Raw genomic sequence first — 20,320 nt, 5'->3', positions numbered from 1 at the left:
TAGCTTCCGGTTTTCTAAATTTAGTAACAACCTCTTGGTAGTAACTAGGACAGTTTTCTAACGAAACATTTTTTGTTTTCGAATATATTCAATTTTGTTAATGTGATGCTATTGCTGATTCGAGCATGTTGAGCTTGGCTCGGTTTATACAGGAATAATGTGAAAATTAAAACTATGGGACATGTATTTTTAAACCGCCTTCAGTTTTGTGTGCGTTTAAATATTGGGAGGAAATTACCAACTGTTTCGAAACACATTATAATGGGTGACACGAAAAGGAAAGTAGAACCTGAAAATGGGCCACGTGCGAAAAAGCACGTTGGTCACTGGAGCACTGGTTTGCAGACATCGATGGAGGACCCAGAGTTGCGTTTAGATTCTGACGATAAAATTGTTATTATTAAAGACAAATACCCTAAGGTAGTTTTGTAGGAAATAACGTTGGCAGTTCATTATGGTTAGTCCAACCATAAGTTGATAAAAATAATTGAATTGAATGGATGTTTAACGACACCCCAGCACAAATAATACTGTACATCGGCTATTGGGTGTCATACAATGGTAAAAATAAAAAAAATAAAAGGTTAGGTTAAAAACAGTGTATAGAGCTGAGCGGTGGTACATGAAATTTGAAATGTTAAGTCAAAGACCGTGTAAAGAGCTGTACAAAATAATACATATCACATTTGTAAAATTCATGTTACAAATCAAATATTACACAAAAGTAAATATAAATTTGGAATAAAATCCAGTTTCTTTTAAACACTTTAATACAAGTTCAGGGTGGAATCTAAAGGATTCCACCACATTTCTTGCTTCGAATATATCGTTTCTAGTCTGGATCAGATGATTACACTCCACCAAAATATGGTGCACCATCAGTGTACACTGACAATGCTCACACTGACAATGCTCACACTGAGGTGGAGGATCCTTCTTGAGAATAAATGAATGGGTAATGTAAGTGTCGATGCGAGCACGACACAAGACAATTTCATCCCTTCTGCACTGCCTATAGGAGGACTGCCACTCTCAGGACTGGCTTAACAGAATGAAGCTTGTTCGCGACCGCACCGTTCCAATCATCTTGCCAAGTAGAAAAGATATAATTATTTACGTGATGTTTGAGATCACTATAGGGAATACCAGCATTGGCACGTGGCAAAGTCAAAGCAGACTTGGCAGCACAATCTGCCTTTTCATTGCCTCTGATGCCAACATGGCTGGGTACCCAACAAAACACAATATTCTTATTGTTAATAGATAAAAAGACACACTTTCGTATCAGCATCCCAATTAAGGGATGTTCCAGCTTCATATATTGTAAAGACTGGAGACACGAAAGTGAGTCGGTATAGATTATAAATTTAGAGGAGCTAGAGTTTTTGATTTCCTCTAGGGCTTTAATAATTGATAAAAATAAATACCAAATACACCTAAATAAAAAATGTTTACTTACATACATACCCCAAGTGTCTTTAATTCATGGCCTGTTTATTTGTTAGGTCAGCCAGGTTGGAATGTTGAGTAGTTCAAGGCAGACCCAATATTTTTCTGCAAATGATTGAGACAAAATGTTGAGGTATTTGTCAACACACTTGTTACACAGGTCGACATGTTGAGGTGTCTGCCTGCACAGGTTGAAATGTTGAGGTGTCTTTATCAACAAAGGCTGGTATGTTGACGTGTCTGTCAACAGACTCAAGTTACACAGGTAACTGGTTCATATGTTGAAGATATGTTGGTATGTAAAAAATTGTTGAGGTGGTTTATCAACACATGTTGGTATGTTGAGGTGTCCATCAGCACAGGTTGGTATGCTGATATTTCTTTCAACACCGGTTGGTAATTTTTCAACAACATGTTAATTATTACTTGAAATTATTTTGGAAAATAAAATTAACGAACTGCTTTCAAAATTTGCAGTTGGTGAATTTGGTGTATGCCAAAACTAGCCCTGAACATGAGAATGTCAAAAATGTAATGAACTTGCAACTTGTTGTGTGCAAGAGTTGCATAACTTCAGTGCACATAGAGTCCTGTAGTGTTTTCCCTAGCTTGTTTTAGCATGGTGCAGTACCATGCCTCACTAGTCTAGCACCATCTTGCTGCACTCAGATTAAAAATGCCTTTTTCAATAATTAATTCAAAAATTGCTTTGATAAAACACTCTGTTATATATTTTGCCATTCATTCAAGCAAGAACATTAATTACATTTATGTTTATTTCAATTATTGTTTTTGTCTTTAATGCAAAAAAGGTGCCCTGAAAATGGTCAAAATTGCCCCAAAAGTGTTTTGTCTACCATGCCTTGCCAAATTTCTAGGGAAAACACTAATCCTATGAAATCAGAGAAGTTAGAAAATCTGGCAAGTTGATTGTCACAATTGATATATACAATGGACTTTAATTGGTCATAGTGGGCGGGACATAGCTGTGGTTAAGTGCTCGCTTGATGTGCAGTCAGTCTGAGATCGATCCCCATCGGAGGGCTTATTGGGCTATTTTTCGTTCCAGCCAGTGCACTACAATAGGTTACTGGTATATCAGAGGCTGTGTGCTAACCTGTCTTTGGGATGGTGCATGCATATAAAATATCCCTTGCTAGTAATGGAAAAATGTAGCAGGTTCCCTTTCTTAGACTATATGTCAAACTTACCAACTGTTTGACATCCAATAGCCAATGATTCATAAATCAATGTGCAAAACAAACTTCTTTTTTTAATTTTATATAAGATTTAATAAGAATGAAAATAAATTGAAATTATATAAAAATATATTAAAAGTGTACACATAATTGTAATTTATGCAATTATGTGACACCTATAACACATTAAAATATAGAAACGTGATTGGTATGCAGGTATTTCATATTTTAATTTATGCTAATTTTTATAAATTAATTTTCAGGCTAGATTTCATTTCTTGGTGTTGCCAAAGGAGAAGATTTCCTCATTAAAAAGTCTTCAGAAGAAACACGTTGATATCCTGCGTCACATGCACACAAAAGGCGTTGAGATTGCTGATAAGTGAGTTCTATACTGAACGACGAAAGAAACAAGAATATTTTAATATGTATTATTTTCAGGATCAAATGAATTTGGTAAACAGACGTGTCAAAATGGGCCTTAAATGTTCACAAGACATTGATAATTTTAATAGACACACAAAAACTGAATAGTGGGCGGGACGTAGCCCAGTGGTAAAGCGTTCACTTGATGCGCGGTCGGTCCAGGATCGATCCCCGTCGGTGGACTCATTGGGCTATTTCTCGTTCCAGCCAGTGCTCCACATCTGGTGTAACAAAGGCCGTAGTATGTACTATCCTGTCTGTGGGATGGTGCATATAAAAGATCCCTTGCTTCTAATCGAAAAGAGTAGCCCATGAAGTGGCAACAGCGGGTTTCCTCTCTCAATATCTGTGTGGCCCTTAACCATATGTCTGACGCTATAATTACCGTAATTTAAATGTGTTGAGTGTGTCGTTAAATAAAACATTTCCTTCCTTCCAACTGAATAATTTGAAATAAAGAAAACTAAATTAATATTTGGGGGGTTTCAGGGGGTTCACTATTTTTTAACTTTATAATATGATGGGTTAAGGAAGAAGAAGGAAATGTTTTATTTAACAACACACTCAACTAATTTTATTTACAGTTATATGGCGTCAGACATAAATATGGTTAATGACCACACATATTGAGAGAGAAAACCCGCTGTCGCCACTTCATGGGCTACTCTTTCGATTAGCAGCAAGGGATTTTTTATATGCATCATACCACAGATCCTACACCGACCGAATATCAAGTGAACACTTTACCACTGGGCTACGCTCCCCCACCCCCAATGATGGGTTAAACCCTGAAAACAAGTCAAACTCATAATTTTTTTTATTTTGACTTGTCTGTTTTTAGCCATCTTCATAAATCAAGGCTAATATTTGTTCCTCGTATTCAGCCTTGATACATGTAGTCAAGATTACTGATGTCCACTACTAGCGCCCTCTATTGAAAGAAAATTTGTAACACCGATTATGTCCCTTACACGATGACATCGCTGACCAATCACAGCATCGGTAACGTGACAATCTTGAAAGCAATATCAAAAATTAACCGCCGGACGCTGACGCTGCCATCTTTGTTTACAATAACAAGGGAATCTATAAGGAGTGTTGCGATTCATTGCAATCAGATCTCATCGCATCCAATAAAATTTAAGCATTTTGTAGCACAATTTCTTGACGACATGTATCAAGGCTGAATACGAGGAACGAATATTAGCTTTGATTTGTGAAGATGGTTTTTAGCCAACATCCAGTGTAATATGTTAATCAATAGAATGTCATTTCCATTTGGGCCATTTGATGACATCAGCATTTGATTAGAGTCAGGTGAAATGTTTGTTATAGTTCATATACATACATGTATGAACACACTTCTGTTTTGGCTCCTATTTACAGACATCATTCTAGTATACATGTTGTTAGGAATATTTTGTAATGTTTTTTTCAGAGTTTTATGTTATTTTACATGGTTAAAATGTGGTCAAAGTAAAGTTTGTTTTATTTAACGACGCCTCTAGAGCACATTGATTTTTTATCTTATCATCAGCTATTGGATGTCAAACATATGGTCATTCTGACACTGTTTTTTTAGAGGAAACCGCTGTTGCCACATATGCTACTCTTTTACGAAAGGCAGCAAGGGATCTTTTATTTTCACTTCTCACAGGCAGGATAGCACAAACCATGGCCTTTGTTGAACCAGTTATGGATCACTGGTCAGTGCAAGTGGTTTACACCTACCCATTGAGCCTTGCGGAGAAAATGTGGTCAAAGTTTCTCCAATTGCCTGTCCTATTTGGCATAGTTATTCAGCACTTTGAGCCACACATCTCCAGAACTATGTTAACTTATGTCATGCTTATATCCAATTACGGTTCAAGCACACTGTCCTAGACACACACCTCTGCAATCTGGGCTCTCTGCCCAGGGAATTGGGCTAGTGGTTAGTGAAAGAGAAGAGGTGTAATGGTCTTAGACCTACCCACTGAGTTGTAGCCGGTACCAGGCTGCGAACCCTGTACCTACAAGCCTTATGTCTGATGGCTTAACCACAACAACACCGAGGCTGGTCCTGAATGTCAACTATGAACACAGTCGATGTCATTTAGATTGTTACGGTTTGGTCAAAGAATAATTGTGGAAAATATTATGAAATAAAATTTATATTTAAAAGGTTTCTATGATTATTAAGCTTCAAAAGTGTGGCATTTTACAGATGTCATGTATTTTTATTTTTAGTCATATGACCTTGGAAGAAACATGTTTACTGTATTACATTTTGTTTCAGTTTTTTTTTGTTTTATTTCAGAGCTAATAAAGAATTGAGGTTTCGTTTTGGATATCATGCTGTTCCTAGCATGGGGTTAGTTGTAAACATTATTTTGGTGGTTTTTTAACTCCATTTCTTTGGATAATTCTAATTGTTGATTAACAAAACATGTAAAATATTTTTATAAAGTGATCATGAAGCTGGGTCACCTCATCCCTTAACTTCTACAGGCCAAAAAGAGCTTAAAAAGGAAATCTCAAAATGTTAGGGACAAAACTAATACTTGAAAAAATAAAAGAAATTAATTTATATGTCTCCATTTTTGTTGTTAAATCTGAAATAAAATGCTATTTTAATACAATCCATTGCAGATTTTTAAAACAGAATAAATATAACTTTGACTTTTGAAAATTATTATTTGGATTCATGAATAAAATATAAAATAATAGCAAAACTCAGAATAGTGTGTAACGGTGTTTACATCTTTTCTGTATAATTACTTTTAACAGGTAATAAATAGAATAACAAACATAACCAGTTATTAACAAATTTGTGTTTCTCTTGAAATCATTTTAATATATCACTTCCTAATTTTATAATAGTAAGTTGTTTGGTATCCTGTATCTCTGTTGCATGCATACATTACATTTAAGCTTATACTATATTGGGTGATTAAAAAAATCGTCCTGCTTTTTTTCAGTTGAATAGAAGAAAAAGTATTCAATGTAGATCAGTGAACTTTTTTTAATTATGTTGTATATTGCTCATAAAATTTTCACTTTGATACATGGCTTACTTTTAAAACTGTGGCTGATAAACCATGTTATGTCAAAAAGTACTACGGTATACTAATAAAAACGGTGCATTCTAAAAATGATGCATGATGGTTAGTTGGTCCACCATTTTCTTTTGCCACAGCTCAGGTTTTTTCCAGGATGAAATACAAACTTTATGACGTCATTATATATGTTTGCCAAATCATGAAGATGTCATATTTAGTTCCGACAAACTCATTGGTTTGTAAGTGCCAAATCATCCAGTGATTGTATGTTACACCAATGCATGAATGATAACTGCTTGGGTAATACATAGAGGCTATTTCGTGAGGGTTTTCAAATACGATTTTATGTCAACGAGTGATGTGTGAAAACTATCTTTCCTATTTTTGACAATATCTTCACTTTTTGTTAATTATATGCTATTGTTATTTGTTCTGGTAGAAATTTTTATAAAAAATTTACTTGACCACAGACTTTTTTAAAAGAAACATGAATCAAACTTACTATTATTTAATAATACTGCTGTAAAAACTTACCTGATAAAGCGATCGTCCAAAAAACAACAAAAATAAAAATTGAATCAAACGCGAAGTAAAATTTTAACTTGCACTCAGTGACAGCATATTGTGTCACCATTATTTGGCTTAGTACCCAGTCATTTTCAGATATTTTACCGACATTAAACTTCACATATATTTTTTATAGGTACTGTTTTTTAATATTTTTTGTTTTTTTTCAAATGCAATCAGTTGTGTTGGTAATCATAAACGTTAAAACAATGAAGTGGCCCTGATCTCAATAATCAGATTGCAATAAGTTACAAGGGAGATAATTGAATCATGAACTTGTTAACAAAAATATAAATATGATGTTTATATTTTTACTGAAAATAAAATACAGTGAAAATATTAATTTTCATTGAATATCACTTTTATGGTTTCTGTAGATCTATATATTTCATTGCTATGTATATAATAAATATACAGAACTTCACATACGTTGTTTTCTCTTCCTATTTATTACACAAGTTTATTTTGCGCAAGAATGTATACCACGAGACCACGTAGCGGTCAAGTTGTATGTTCTTTTTCAAAATAAACGAGTGCAATAAATAGGAAGTGAAAACAACATGTGCAGTTCTATATTTATAACATACCTTCTTTTATGTTTTACAAAAACAGTTTTTAAATTAACGTCATAACAACATTTAGTTAAATCTATGATTAAAAGTCCTTTCATGGATTCATTTAACGTTAAGAAACATACTCTGCTGCAGCCTTGTGTAATGTTTCAAATAACACATGACGTCATTTGTAAATCATATATGACGTAAGTAAATAAAAGGCACTAACTGCAGTAAAAAGAAAAAGTTAATTCTCTATTTGAAAGTTCCGGTCCAGATTGCACATATGTGCGATACAGGATAAATTTATTGCAAGATTTCAAAAGACTTTTATCACTACAATAAAATTGAATAGGTATGTAATATATATGTTTATTTTCCTCAGACATCTACACCTGCATGTGATCAGTCAGGACTTTGACAGTCCATGCTTAAAGACCAAGAAACACTGGAACTCGTTCACAACAAAATACTTCATCGACTCTAAAGGTAACAATTAAAAAAAAAATTAAGTGCAAGTTTGTTTTGTTTTAATGACACCATTTATGTACATTAATTTACTAACCATCAGCTATTGGATGTGAAACATTAGATAATTCTCATATATAGTCTTAGAGGAAACATGTTACATTTTCTCATAAGAAGGAAAGGATGTTTTATATGCAATTTCCCCACAGATAGGACAGCACATACCATGGTCTTTGATATTCCAGTTATGAGTCATAATTATATAATTTTAACTTTAATGTAACTAGTCATATTTGTATACTTACCTTTGTGTGATACTCAATAGCCATTGTATATTTTTGTGCTGAGGTGTCTAATAACATTCCGTCCGCCCGTCCATCCATCCATCCATATATCCATTCATCCATCCATCCATCCAATCATCCACTCACCGACCCATCCATCCATCCATCCATTCATCCACCCAAAATCCATCCATTCATCCACCCACCCACCCATCCATTCATCCACCCACCCATCCGTTCATCCACCCATCCAAAAATAGTGTGATTACAAGCAAGGAAGGAGGACAAGAAATACTGTAGTTTCAGGTTGATAGAAAAACACCAGAATTCTAAAGGATTTTCACCTTTGAAAGTTTTTTGAATTTTAGAGGATCTTCATTTTTGAGTGATGTTAAATTTTCTCTTACAGACATCATCAAACAATTGGAGGAGAAAGGCAAGGTGGAAATTGATTCCTCCCACTCTGCCGACCTGCTCAAGAAAGATCTACAGTATGATGTGTCACCTTTCAACATGAACAGTCACTCCAAAATCATTTGTACTTGTACACTATCAGGGGTGCAGAAATGAACAATATTTCACTAGCCCTCCGGACAAGAACCAACTAAAATGTACTAGCCCGCCAGTATGTCTACTAGTCTGCCAGCCCATAGATCAAAATATTATTGTTTAACAATATTATAATATACACTTCAAATGATAGTCTTAACCATATGTCTGATGCCATATAACCGTAAATAAAAGAAATAAAAAGTGTTGAGTGTGTCGTTAAAACATTTCCATCCTTTAAATGATGGATATATATTTGACAAAAACATTATCAACATCACATGACATGGCAAACAAAATAAAAAAGACACACCCCCTCCCCTACCCCCGAAACCTTAATTAACAAAACCAGATCACCCGTCGGACTAGTAGTTGTATTGTTTAACTCGTCCGTCAGAATTTTTACTTGCTTTTGGCGAGCGTGTTAGAATTTTTACTCGCATTTGGCGAGTACTTTCTGCACCCCTGACACTATAGAGCTCTTTATTTGTGGTGTGCAGAGCTTGAAATTCATTTTTCATATTGGGAATCAGTCTATTCTTTGTTTCTCAAATTTTAATCTGGAAGCATATGTTAGAAATTCAGACTCATATTATAACATTTTTAACATTATTGCCTAGAGACCTTGCAAATTTGCATATACCTTTAAATTTGCATACCATTATTACACAGATGAATACATTAGAGTATTTTTAATACGGAAAATATCAACCGAGTCTGTTAATCAGTATTTGTTGAGGCTGTGCGAAGACAAATACCGATTAACTAGACGAGGTTGATATTTTACATATTAAAAAACATGAGTAGTTAATTCTATTTATCCTATAACACTTCTAAAATAACATTTTAATAAAAATTTTAGTAAATCACAGTACTAAAGTCGTTGCCATCGATAATATGTTGTCATCACGATTAGCACAGATTAGTTTGACGTCACACATTTTAAACAAATCTTTGAAAACGTTAAGTTCAGGTGCATAGGTCTTGTTGGATTGGAAGCAAATGACCCATACAGCAACACATTACCTTGAGACCTTGCAAATTTGCATACCAGTATTAACCTGGTTAATAAAGTAAATTATCACATAGGTTTATGACATGGATATCATGGGTAAGTTATAGGATAAACTAAATTATTATATGGGTTGATGACATGGACATCATGGATATAGGATAGAATATATTATGTACATGTATTAATATTTTCTTCAGGTAATTTATGTTTGTTTGGTTTTTTGTTCACAGATGTCACGTTTGCAGTAAAGGTTTCTCAACAATTCCATCGCTGAAGTCGCACATCGTCTTTCACAATGTCACCAAGAAATCCTGACTCCACTGCTTCCCAAAAAGTGTATATAAAAGATCCCTTGCAGCATTAAGAAAATGTCACAGGTTTCCTCTATTGACTATGAGTCAGAATTACCAAATGTTTGACATCCAATGTGCTCTAGTGGTGTCGTTAAACAAACTTCTTTTTTTCCCCACTGCTTCCTGAAATGGTTTGATACTGTTGAAGACAAAAGGAAATTGAAATATGAATACCATCAATAATCAGGAAAAATATGTGTGCATATAAATTTTGAAGACATGTATTTCCTGTGAAGAAGCATTTTAATTGCAGATACCAACAGTTGTACATGAAACATGCGCTAAAGTACATATTTGTGAAAAAGCACATAGCAATATTATACTAAATCCAGTGTACAGTATACAGTTGACGTGGTACTTAAAAGTAACATTAGAGAGAGTAACATTACAGAACACTGAGACTTATTGTGTGATTTATGGCAACCTCACATATGAGATAACAGTAAATACAGAACAATTGTGTAGTGCATTTCAAATGGAGTTCAGTATATTTTGCTGGTTAGGGGATAATGGGAAAAAGGGCATATGCACTTAACTCATAAAAAGGGCATTCCAATTAAAAAATATATAAAAAGAAGAAAAAAAGATGCACTTTAATATTTGAGGAGGGGCTGGAGCCACTGATCCACCCTCTTGATCTGCCTGTGATGTGGACATTTTTGTATTGTAGTAAAAACAGGTGCTAGTCGGGCTTGAGGAAATTTTGTTTATTTGATGTGTGTTCCATCTTTTGAAATAAAAAATATTGGCATACATTTAAAGAAGAAAAGTTGGCATTTATTTTATTATGGCCTAATGGAAAAATGATTTACCTAATTTACTAATATTACTGCTATCAAGTTCTCATTAACTGGTGGTGGTATCATATTTCATTCAGGTTTTGTTTATCTAGTCATTCTTGTTGGCATGGACATAGCCCAGTGGTAATGTATTCACCTGATGTGCGGTTGGCCTATGATCGATCCCCATCGGTGGACCCATTGGGCTATTTCTCGTTCCAGCCAGTGCACAATTACTGGTATATCAAAAGCTGTGGTATGTTCTATCCTGTCTTTGGGGTGGTCATATAAAAGATCCCTTGTTACTAATGGACAAATGTAGCGGGTTTCCTCTCTAAGACAATATGTTAAAATTACCAAATGTTTGACATCCAATAGCCAATGATTAATAAAACAATGTGCTCTAGCGGTGTTGTTAAAGAAAACAAACATCTTCTTGTTGGCAAGTTTTTGTAAACATATGTACACCATTATTTTTGTTCTCACTGTAAATATAAAATGTGTTGAGTGTATCATTAAATAAAAAACATGCCTTCCTTCAGTGTAATTATTGCCTCAAAATAAATTGTGTGAAAAATAGCATAGAGTAAGGAATATGTGGCCACCACTTTTTAACCTTGGTCATTTGGTATGTGGCATGAATATAAAATATTTGGCACAGGTGGACCACAAAAAATTTGAGTTGTCCACCCATAAGCCAGAACACTCTAATTTTGTTCTTGGGACCAGCCTCAGTGGACTGGTGTCGTGGTTACGCCATCGGACATAAGGCTGGTAGATACAGGGTTCACAGCCCGGTACCGGCTCCCACCCATAGCGAGTTGTAACGACTCCAATGGGTAGGTGTAAGGCCACTACACCCTCTTCTCTCTCAGTAACCACTAACAATTAACAACTAACCCACTGTTCTGGACAGACAGCCCAGATAGCTGAGGTGTGTGCCGACAGCATTTTGAACCTTAATTGGATATAAGCACGAAAATAAGTTGAAATGAAAATAAAAATGTTCTTGGGTCATTTCCATGTGACCATGTACCACACTTACAAGTGTAACAACAGTAACAAATAATTATTTACACAGTTATTTAAATACTACAAAAGTAAATTAACTTGTCTGTAATTGTCAACAAAAAAAAAGTGCAGTGTTTGTGGTTTGAAAATAGTGAGCAATAAACTCGGCTCTCCTGAAATGATATAGGAGAGCAATGTGATGAGGTGAGCTGTTTTTCATCATTGTGGAAATCGCTGTTCAAGCACAAGCAGTTGCTCACATAAAACCACAAGGACTGAAGCCGTTTATTAATCTTTTTAACCAGACTTTATTAGGGGCAGGAGTTATCTCAATTGGTAGAGTGCCTGCCTGACATGCTTTGGTCGCAGGATCGAACCTCCTCGGTGGACCCATTCTGTGATTTAGTTTTTCCCAGTCCCAACCTGTGCCCCACGACTGGTATATCAAAGACCAGCCTGGGATCAATGCTCGTCAGTGGGCCCATTAGGCGATTTCTTGTTCCAGCCAGTGCATCACGACTGGTATGTGCTGTCCTGTCTGTGGGAACATGCATATAAAAGATCCCTTGCTGCTACTGGAAAAATGTAGTGGGTTTCCTTTGAAGACAACGAGTCAAAATTACCTAATGTTTAACAACCAATAGTTGATTAATAAATCAATGTGCTCTAGTGGTGTCATTAAACAAAACAACTAATTATTAGGATGCAGCAGATATAAGAATACAGAAAATGGTGTGGTTCATAAATGGGTTTATTTGACAGACTACTGGTATAGCTCAGAGCGCATCACGATTAGTCTGCAATTTGCAGGCGATTTGGTGCCACAGGTTCAAGTCCCAGCAACGGCATAGGACAATTTGTGAGGCCAGAAAGGATTTAGTTATACCCTGCTCCAGTGCGTTAATATCCATATATGTAAGTCAACCTCGACATGCATACAATATATATATAAACTATTTATATATATATATATATTGTATACCAGTATTTATTAAGTTAAAACCAAGTGTCATGTTTACATAACTACATAGTATTTCAAATGTTTATTAACATTTTAAGTTGTGTTGTTGAGCTTGCTATTATGCTAGTACTGTACACTTCAAAATGTATATAAAGTGCCAGTTTAAAATGTGATGGTGTTGGTAATCCTGTTTGTAAATTATGTCTTATGGGACAATAAAATACCAATATATTTTTTGTGGAAAAGTATTTTGTTGTTTTTATTTGTTGTTGGGTTTTTGGGGGGGGGGAGGATGGGCAAAGGTATCAGGACTAGTTCTGCCACTTGCAAAATTCGCCAATTAATTAATTTGGCGGGAAAAAAATTGTGTTATAATTGATATTTTGTTCGAAAATACCTAGATGTTATGCATTTTTGAGACAATTTGGCGAAATTTTCTGATCACCTAGAGCTAGCCTGTTTGTTCCAAGAATGATTGGAAATGCAGGGTTTGAACTTGTCAGGGTATTGACTGATGGCAGTTTTTGCCAATACATAAAAATGTTTGCCATGTGGTGAAGGGACTGTCAATGTTACTGGTTTAAAGCTGCCGCAGTCAGGTTCAAAATTGGTGTATTTTCCTTACAGCAAAAACATTTCAAAATTAAGTTTGTGCCCTGGAAATGTAAAAAAAAAACCCACCCTCAATGAGTGATGGACAACGATTTAAATACAAAAGTTGAAGTGATCTATAAACATTTTATACTGTATCCGGTACTTTTTAAAGAAAGGTAATTTTCATTCAAATCCAGATTTCTTTACATTTTATATGCAAAACCACCACCATCATTTGAATGAACCAATCGGGTTTACTCCCAACTTGTGCTCCACTCCTGGTATATAACAGGAATGAATATTTAACAACACCTCGCCTCATTATAAACCATAATTACCATAGTTTATATTGAACACTTTGTCTGCAGAGCAGAGCTAAACTCACTGCTAACAATTGGGCTATTCCTACCAACTAGCAACAAGGGATCTTTTATATACTTTTCCACAGACAGGACAACATATACCATGGCCTGTGATGTACCAGTCATGGGGCACTGGTTTGGTTGGAAAAATATTTTTTTCAACCAGAAGTACTTCATGCCAGCACTTTACATCCCATTAAACTCAAGTTACATCCCACCATTAGTATAAAAATTAACTGCATTTATTTATTTATTTATATTATCTAGTTTAGTCATTAAAATGCTCACCCAACATTCCTGGGTCATTCCAGAAGGGTAAAATAGGTAAAAATGTGCACCCTGAAATGTTTGACATTTTTTTTTAATGTTAAAAAAAGTTGTATAAATGTTGCCGTGTGATTTTAAACATAAAAAGACGTTTTATTTAACGACGCACTTAACACATTTTACTTACGGTTATATAGTGTCAGACATAAGGTTAAGGATATTGAGGAAGGAAATATTTTATTTAACGACCAAAGCATCTCCAACGAGCACTTTACTGACTAGGTTAAATTCTGTCCCCAAAATAATAAAGGAGTAAAGAAGAAAAAGGAAATGTTTTATTTAACAATGCACTCAACACATTTTATTAAAGGTTATATGGCATCAGACATATGGTTAAGGACCACACAGATATCATATAGAGTAAACCTGCTGTTGCCACTTCATGGGATACTCTTTTCAATTAGTAGCAAGTTATCCTTTATATGTACCATCCCACAGCCTTTGTTACACCAGTCGTGGAGCACTGGCTGGATAATAAAGGAGTAAGTCCAAAACTTTTATACGTCAATTTGTTCGATACAGAATCAAATAATTTGGTGTTATTAACACAACATTCCACCAGACATTGCAGCACCACCTAACCACTCCAAATCCTGAACCGCCACTTAAACATTATTTGAAACAAATTTAGTTAAGTCACTAGTACCACTTATACACTTTATTAACAATGTTTATACATAAAACAATTAGAATATCCTTGGTATAAAAGTCGTCGTTGGCAGATGGATGGGCAGTCCCATAGAGTTCAGGAATGAGAGATGGCCATCACTGTAGTTCAACTTTCCTAATCACTGTCTGCTTGTGTGTTCTGTGCCTATACCCTACCACTCGATATGTCCACAGCCATGTTGGTTTCTAATATCAACACTATACATTGTTCGTGGGAAAACGGGTGAACGGTGTCTACGCCAAATCATCATCGTCAAACAGGTCGTCAAAATCTGAAATAATAAAATATCTTATCTGAATTTCATTCATTAACAAAACAACATTAACAGCACATACATGTAGAATTTAAATTTTACCCTGACCACTGTCATATCAGCCATTGCTAATTTTAATACAAATTGGCTACAACATTTAGTCTTTGGCTAATACTAATAGAATTTAACTTAAATTAATCACAATTTTATAATTTCATAATTTTAATAAATACATATCTGAAAATTGGCTACTTATTAAATCAAAATTTGTTCCAGTGTCGGCCCTGTTAAAAAATAGGTTTCCATATTTTTTTTTTCAAATGCATGATTCAATATGACTAAAATACCTGCATTGAACTGAAATAAATATTAATATTACACTATTAACTGACAAAACAGAGTGGCAGAGTAAATTTTGATTTGTGAATTAACTTAAAAACTGATATATACAAGTGATCAATGCATTCCTGTACTGGAATTTACATCATACATGTATATTATTATTGTGAAACGTATACTATCATATTGCAACACAGATGCTTATTGTAGTGTAAACTATAGAACTAAATATTTGTTACTACCAATGGAATACAAAATTTAATGCTCTCTTTTCCTGCCTTCTTTGGGTCAATTATATATCAGATTTAGTTTTTTAATTATTTGAAGGAGACCCCTCTCCTTCAAATAATTAAAAAACTAAATCTTGATTTTTATTTTCTGTAGCACTTATGACTTGATAAGTGTTAGAACAGCCTCTGAGATGTACCAGTTGTTGTGCACTGGCTAGAACGAGAAATAGCCCAATGGGCCCACCGACAGCAATCGATCCTGAACAGACTATGCTGCAAGCGAGCACTTTACTACTGGGCTACGTTCTGTTCTCATATAAAGAAAACCGGTCTCGGTGGCGTCATGGTTAGGCCATCGGTCTACAGGCTGGTAGGTACTGGGTTCGGATCCCAGTCGAGGCATGGGATATTTAATCCAGATACCGACTCCAAACCCTGAGTGAGTGCTCCGCAAGACTCAGTGGGTAGGTGTAAACCACTTGCACCGACCAGTGATCCATAACTGGTTCAACAAAGGCCATGGTTTGTGCTATCCTGCCTGTGGGAAGTGCAAATAAAAGATCCCTTGCTGCTAATCGGAAGAGTAGCCCATGAAGTGGCGACAGCGGGTTTCCTCTCAAAATCTGTGTGGTCCGTAACCATATATCTGACGCCATATAACCGTAAATAAAATGTGTCGTTAAATAAAACATTTTTCTTTCTCTCATATAAAGAAAATAACAAATTACATACATGTATGTACATATAGTAATATTTCTAGTCAATTAAAAATTAATAGTAACTACTGTTTTATGTTTTAAAATTGTATAGTGATCTCTGAAACTTGCATACTGTATTAGTATACATTATGCAAGTTTCAGAGATCACTAACAAGAGAACCTTGCTAAACCGAATACCCTTAAAAAGTTCAAAAAGTGGGTGTCTGGTTTATAGAGGTTTTACTGTATGACTAGATACAAATACAAACCATTGAAAAAATCAGCGTGGACAGATTTCTCATTAGCTGCCAAATCCATCAACAAAGCACTAGATCCACCAGCCTGCAAGACAGTGAAAATGACTTTATAATGTAAATCAGAAAATGTTAGCAAGCATAAAAAAAATTGCGAATTTAGCAAGGCGATAAAAGACGTTAATATTTCCAGATGCTTCATTTAATGAGACATACATTAGAGCTGGGCGGTATTGAAATTTCAGGTTTAGTATCGGTATTTTTAGGGTGATTTACCTCGGTATCGGTATGGTATTCAGTATTGATACAATACCAATATCGAGCAGTATTTTCGGTATACTCAGCTTTAAATGCATGCCCAAGTTAATTATCACCAACTAATTTCATCTAAATAAAATTAAATTCCATACACACAGCCCTCATCTCTCTCTTTTATTCAGCAATCTTTCACAGAATTTCGTTGTTACATGTATTATTAACACTGAATGAAGAAAACAGAACACTGAATGAAGAAAACAGTCAAATTAAGTCTTACCCTAACCCTTAGACACCCGCATTTGTGCACACACACATATAATTTCTATTTTGTAGCCCCACAAAATGGTGCATGCATGATGCACAAATCTCATTGAAAATATGTGGTGGTGCATCAAAGGACAACTATCATCAATCTACACTAGAAAATCATAGTTTTACTTGCATCCGAGTCTGACAAAGTTCATGTATAGATGTCAGGCTTAGGTTTAGGGTTAGTGATAGTAGAGCATGCATGCTGGAGCGTTCGGAAGTCTTTCCCAAAAGGACGAATTGCCAATATTATAGAAACATTTTAATTCTGATGACACACGGTGACCACGAAAATACGTCAATTTGTCTTAAACCTCTGAGAACTAATATTTGCTAAGAGCCCAGAAAAAAGTCACCATGATGGAGAATTTCCTTGTTAATCTCAAAATACTTTAATGCTAACCTCTTCTATGTCCATGTACGGCCCAGCCCCCTCTGGGAACATTTCATCTGCAACAATTGCTGCAGGTTTCATTTTTCACGTTTACCGAAGTTGTTCCGGAAGTTCCGGGAGTTTTTTATTCTTTTGCGTAGCTGGCCCTTCTTGAGAGAGCATTCATAGAACAAAATATAAATATATACTCTTCCAAAAAAGTAGGGGAACTTTAATACGAATTTACAATTGCCATAATTTTAAGGTATATTAGCTGTGGGGAATGGTTATATGATAATAGTGAATTAATTGGGCAAACATTACAACCGGTAGTTCAGTATTACAGTAGGTTTTATGACCACCAAAGATCTTGAAGCACGATTGGGGTCAGAAGTGAAATTAGAAAGTTGACGGGGTTTTTGTATCAGTAAATCGCACATTCAAACAATAAAAATTATTAAAAACAAAACAATAACAACTGTATGATCAACAGAATGAAAAAGATTGACAGAAGTAATGTTCCATAGTGATTAGGCCTAATGGACCTTCCTCGAAATTGTCAAAATCGAGAATGACACACCGTGCATTAGTTCAAACTATGGAATGTGTTTCGGTGTGTTAATAAACAGACCTGAACGTTCTTTACTAGGATGTCTGTGGTCAAAACGTATGTTCGGTCTAATAGTTGATATTAACATTAATATTTCAGGTTCCACCACTTTTCTTTTTTTTGAAAAGTGAAACTCCTCTAAACCGGACACCCTAGGGACCAAGTAAAAAGTCCAGTTATCAGAGGTATCCGGTTTAGAGAGGTTCTCTTCTACACAGATATTTAAAAAGGGACCAAGTAAAATGTCCGGTTTTGAGGGAATTCCAGTTTACAGAGGGTCTGGTTTTGAGGGGTATATATATATATATATATATATGTATGTATGTATGTATGTATGTATGTATGTATGTATGTATGTATGTATGTATGTATGTATGTATGTATGTATGTATATATGTATATGTATATGTATATGTACATACATGTATACATATCGTCAACGTCCATAACTGCGTTATGCTTCCAATTCCGTTCACTTTGTTTTTTCGTGCACGGTTCGCGCAATCAACATCCGATTTGTTGTCAACGGCATGTCGTTCATTTATGAGGTTTATCTTCACATTTCAGGAGCATTTTCATAAACAATAAAGTTCAGAAAAGTAAGTATCTAAATACAAAACTTTATAAACCACAAAAACCATTAATTTTACAAAGTCGTTTTTGTTTATTCCTTAAAATTACCGATATCGGGTCCACATGACTCGTAGAAATTGACTTAAAATGGAGAAAAATTAATTAAGACCCCTGTTGTTAGAATTTGTTTTCAATTATTATATTCGATTTGAAAAGGTATGCTACATTTTAGTGTCTCTATTGTAGTGAATAGTATTCATAATCCATTCATAACAATTGTAAATAATTGTGAGTGTATAAATTGTGTTAATTATGAATCAGTTCATTAAAAAATTATATTTTACAAACTATTCAATGGTATAAAAGTAATGCCTATCAGTATTGACATCAAATGTTGGCGATGTGTGTTGGTAAAATGCGGACCGGACCAGAAGGCTTGACAAATTGAATGTTTCCTCTATAAAAAAAATATTAAACTAAGTGTTCATCAACTGTGCATAGTTAAGAAACATATATTTTTTCATATAGTGGCGTTAAAAATGGAAAATGACGAACCGCACATGCGCGTTACGATACTTCTTGCAAACACATGCGCCTGAACGCAGTTAGAAACGTCGCACTCTTTCCTGTTTATCAGAGGATGCTTCACTTTTGTTTACTAGAATGGATTTGTTTTACATCCACATTGTTGACTTTTTTACGTTAATTGATTGCAATCTATTTTGTTTCACGTATTGTAGGTGAAAAATGTAGAATAGTATTTCCGTAAATTATACGTATTCGTGTTTTTGTCGTTAGGTGAACGCAGTTTGGGACGTCGATGGTATGTATGTATGTATATATCTATATCTATATCTATATATATAGATATAGATATAGATATAGATATAGATATAGATATATAGATATATATATATATATATATATGTGTGTGTGTGTGTGTGTGTGTGTGTGTGTATATATATATATACACACACACACACACACACATACACATATCTATATCTATATCTATATCTATATCTATATCTATATCTATATATATATATATATATATATATATATATCTATATCTATATATATATATATATACATACACACAGTGGACTCGTACCGTAGAAATAGTCCGGTTTACATAGAGGACCGGTTTAGGCAGAGTTCATCCGGAGTTATGGTTCTTGAATGATCGACAACTCGCGATCAAAAATGACATTTGAACCCATGGATGGTTGGGAAACACAGTCATACAAGCCAGACTTGGAATCGATTATCTCACAGACATATTCGGACAAAACAGTGGGGGAAATTCGGGCAGTTTTTATCTGGGTAAAATTTCGGGCAAATCAACCCCTCCAGCCCCCCCTAAATCAAAGAGTCCCCATACGCCCATGTATATAATATATGAAATAAAGCTATACAGAGACAGGAATATTCGGTCTAAACACTTGGTTGAGAGAAAAAGAAATTCCGCTGCCGTCACAAACACTCAGAAGAATTGAACGTTTACTTAAGAATTGAACGTTATATTTTTGACGTTCATGCAATGATAAACACCAAAATCGTTTTACACACTGTGTGAATGGCGTAGCATTAATGCATTGTTATTGCCATTATACAAAACTATATTTAAAAACCCAGTCGAACTCTATTCCACAATGATTTACAACTGTATCAATACACAAATAAGGGAATTCCCTTAGAAAGTTACATTCGGTTTTTTTTCGTCAAACCTCCGATTCATTTTAATGATTTACATAAGGTTTTATAAATTTTAAAGTTGAATTAGTGAAAAGTGAATGTGAACACTGACTTGA

At 34.7% G+C, this 20,320-nt stretch overlaps 1 protein-coding gene across 1 annotated transcript; it reads left to right on the top strand.

Moving 5' to 3' along the window:
* The first annotated feature begins 46 nt into the window (after positions 1 to 46).
* LOC121367307 (aprataxin-like) lies at positions 47 to 10,666 on the top strand. The gene is made up of 6 exons (XM_041491422.1): positions 47 to 420; positions 2,912 to 3,030; positions 5,374 to 5,427; positions 7,622 to 7,725; positions 8,398 to 8,479; positions 9,783 to 10,666. Exons 1-6 carry the CDS (start codon positions 175 to 177, stop codon positions 9,865 to 9,867), a joined length of 690 nt encoding a protein of 229 aa, XP_041347356.1. The 5' UTR covers positions 47 to 174; the 3' UTR covers positions 9,868 to 10,666.
* The last annotated feature ends 9,654 nt before the right edge of the window (positions 10,667 to 20,320 follow it).

Source organism: Gigantopelta aegis, chromosome 1 (genome assembly GCF_016097555.1).
Source record: "Gigantopelta aegis isolate Gae_Host chromosome 1, Gae_host_genome, whole genome shotgun sequence".
Taxonomy (NCBI): Eukaryota; Metazoa; Mollusca; class Gastropoda; order Neomphalida; family Peltospiridae; genus Gigantopelta; species Gigantopelta aegis.
Note: the sequence above shows the minus strand (reverse complement) of the source record. Positions and strands in the feature narration are given on the sequence as shown.

What these genes read in the sequence shown, in the direction of transcription:
- LOC121367307 (XM_041491422.1), top strand. Translation starts at nt 175, where the DNA reads ATGGGACATGTATTTTTAAACCGCCTTCAGTTTTGTGTGCGTTTAAAT. An exon ending in TTAAAGACAAATACCCTAAG is followed by an intron (nt 421 to 2,911) that starts GTAGTTTTGTAG and finishes ATTAATTTTCAG; the next exon opens with GCTAGATTTCATTTCTTGGT. An exon ending in CTGCTCAAGAAAGATCTACA is followed by an intron (nt 8,480 to 9,782) that starts GTATGATGTGTC and finishes TTTTGTTCACAG; the next exon opens with ATGTCACGTTTGCAGTAAAG.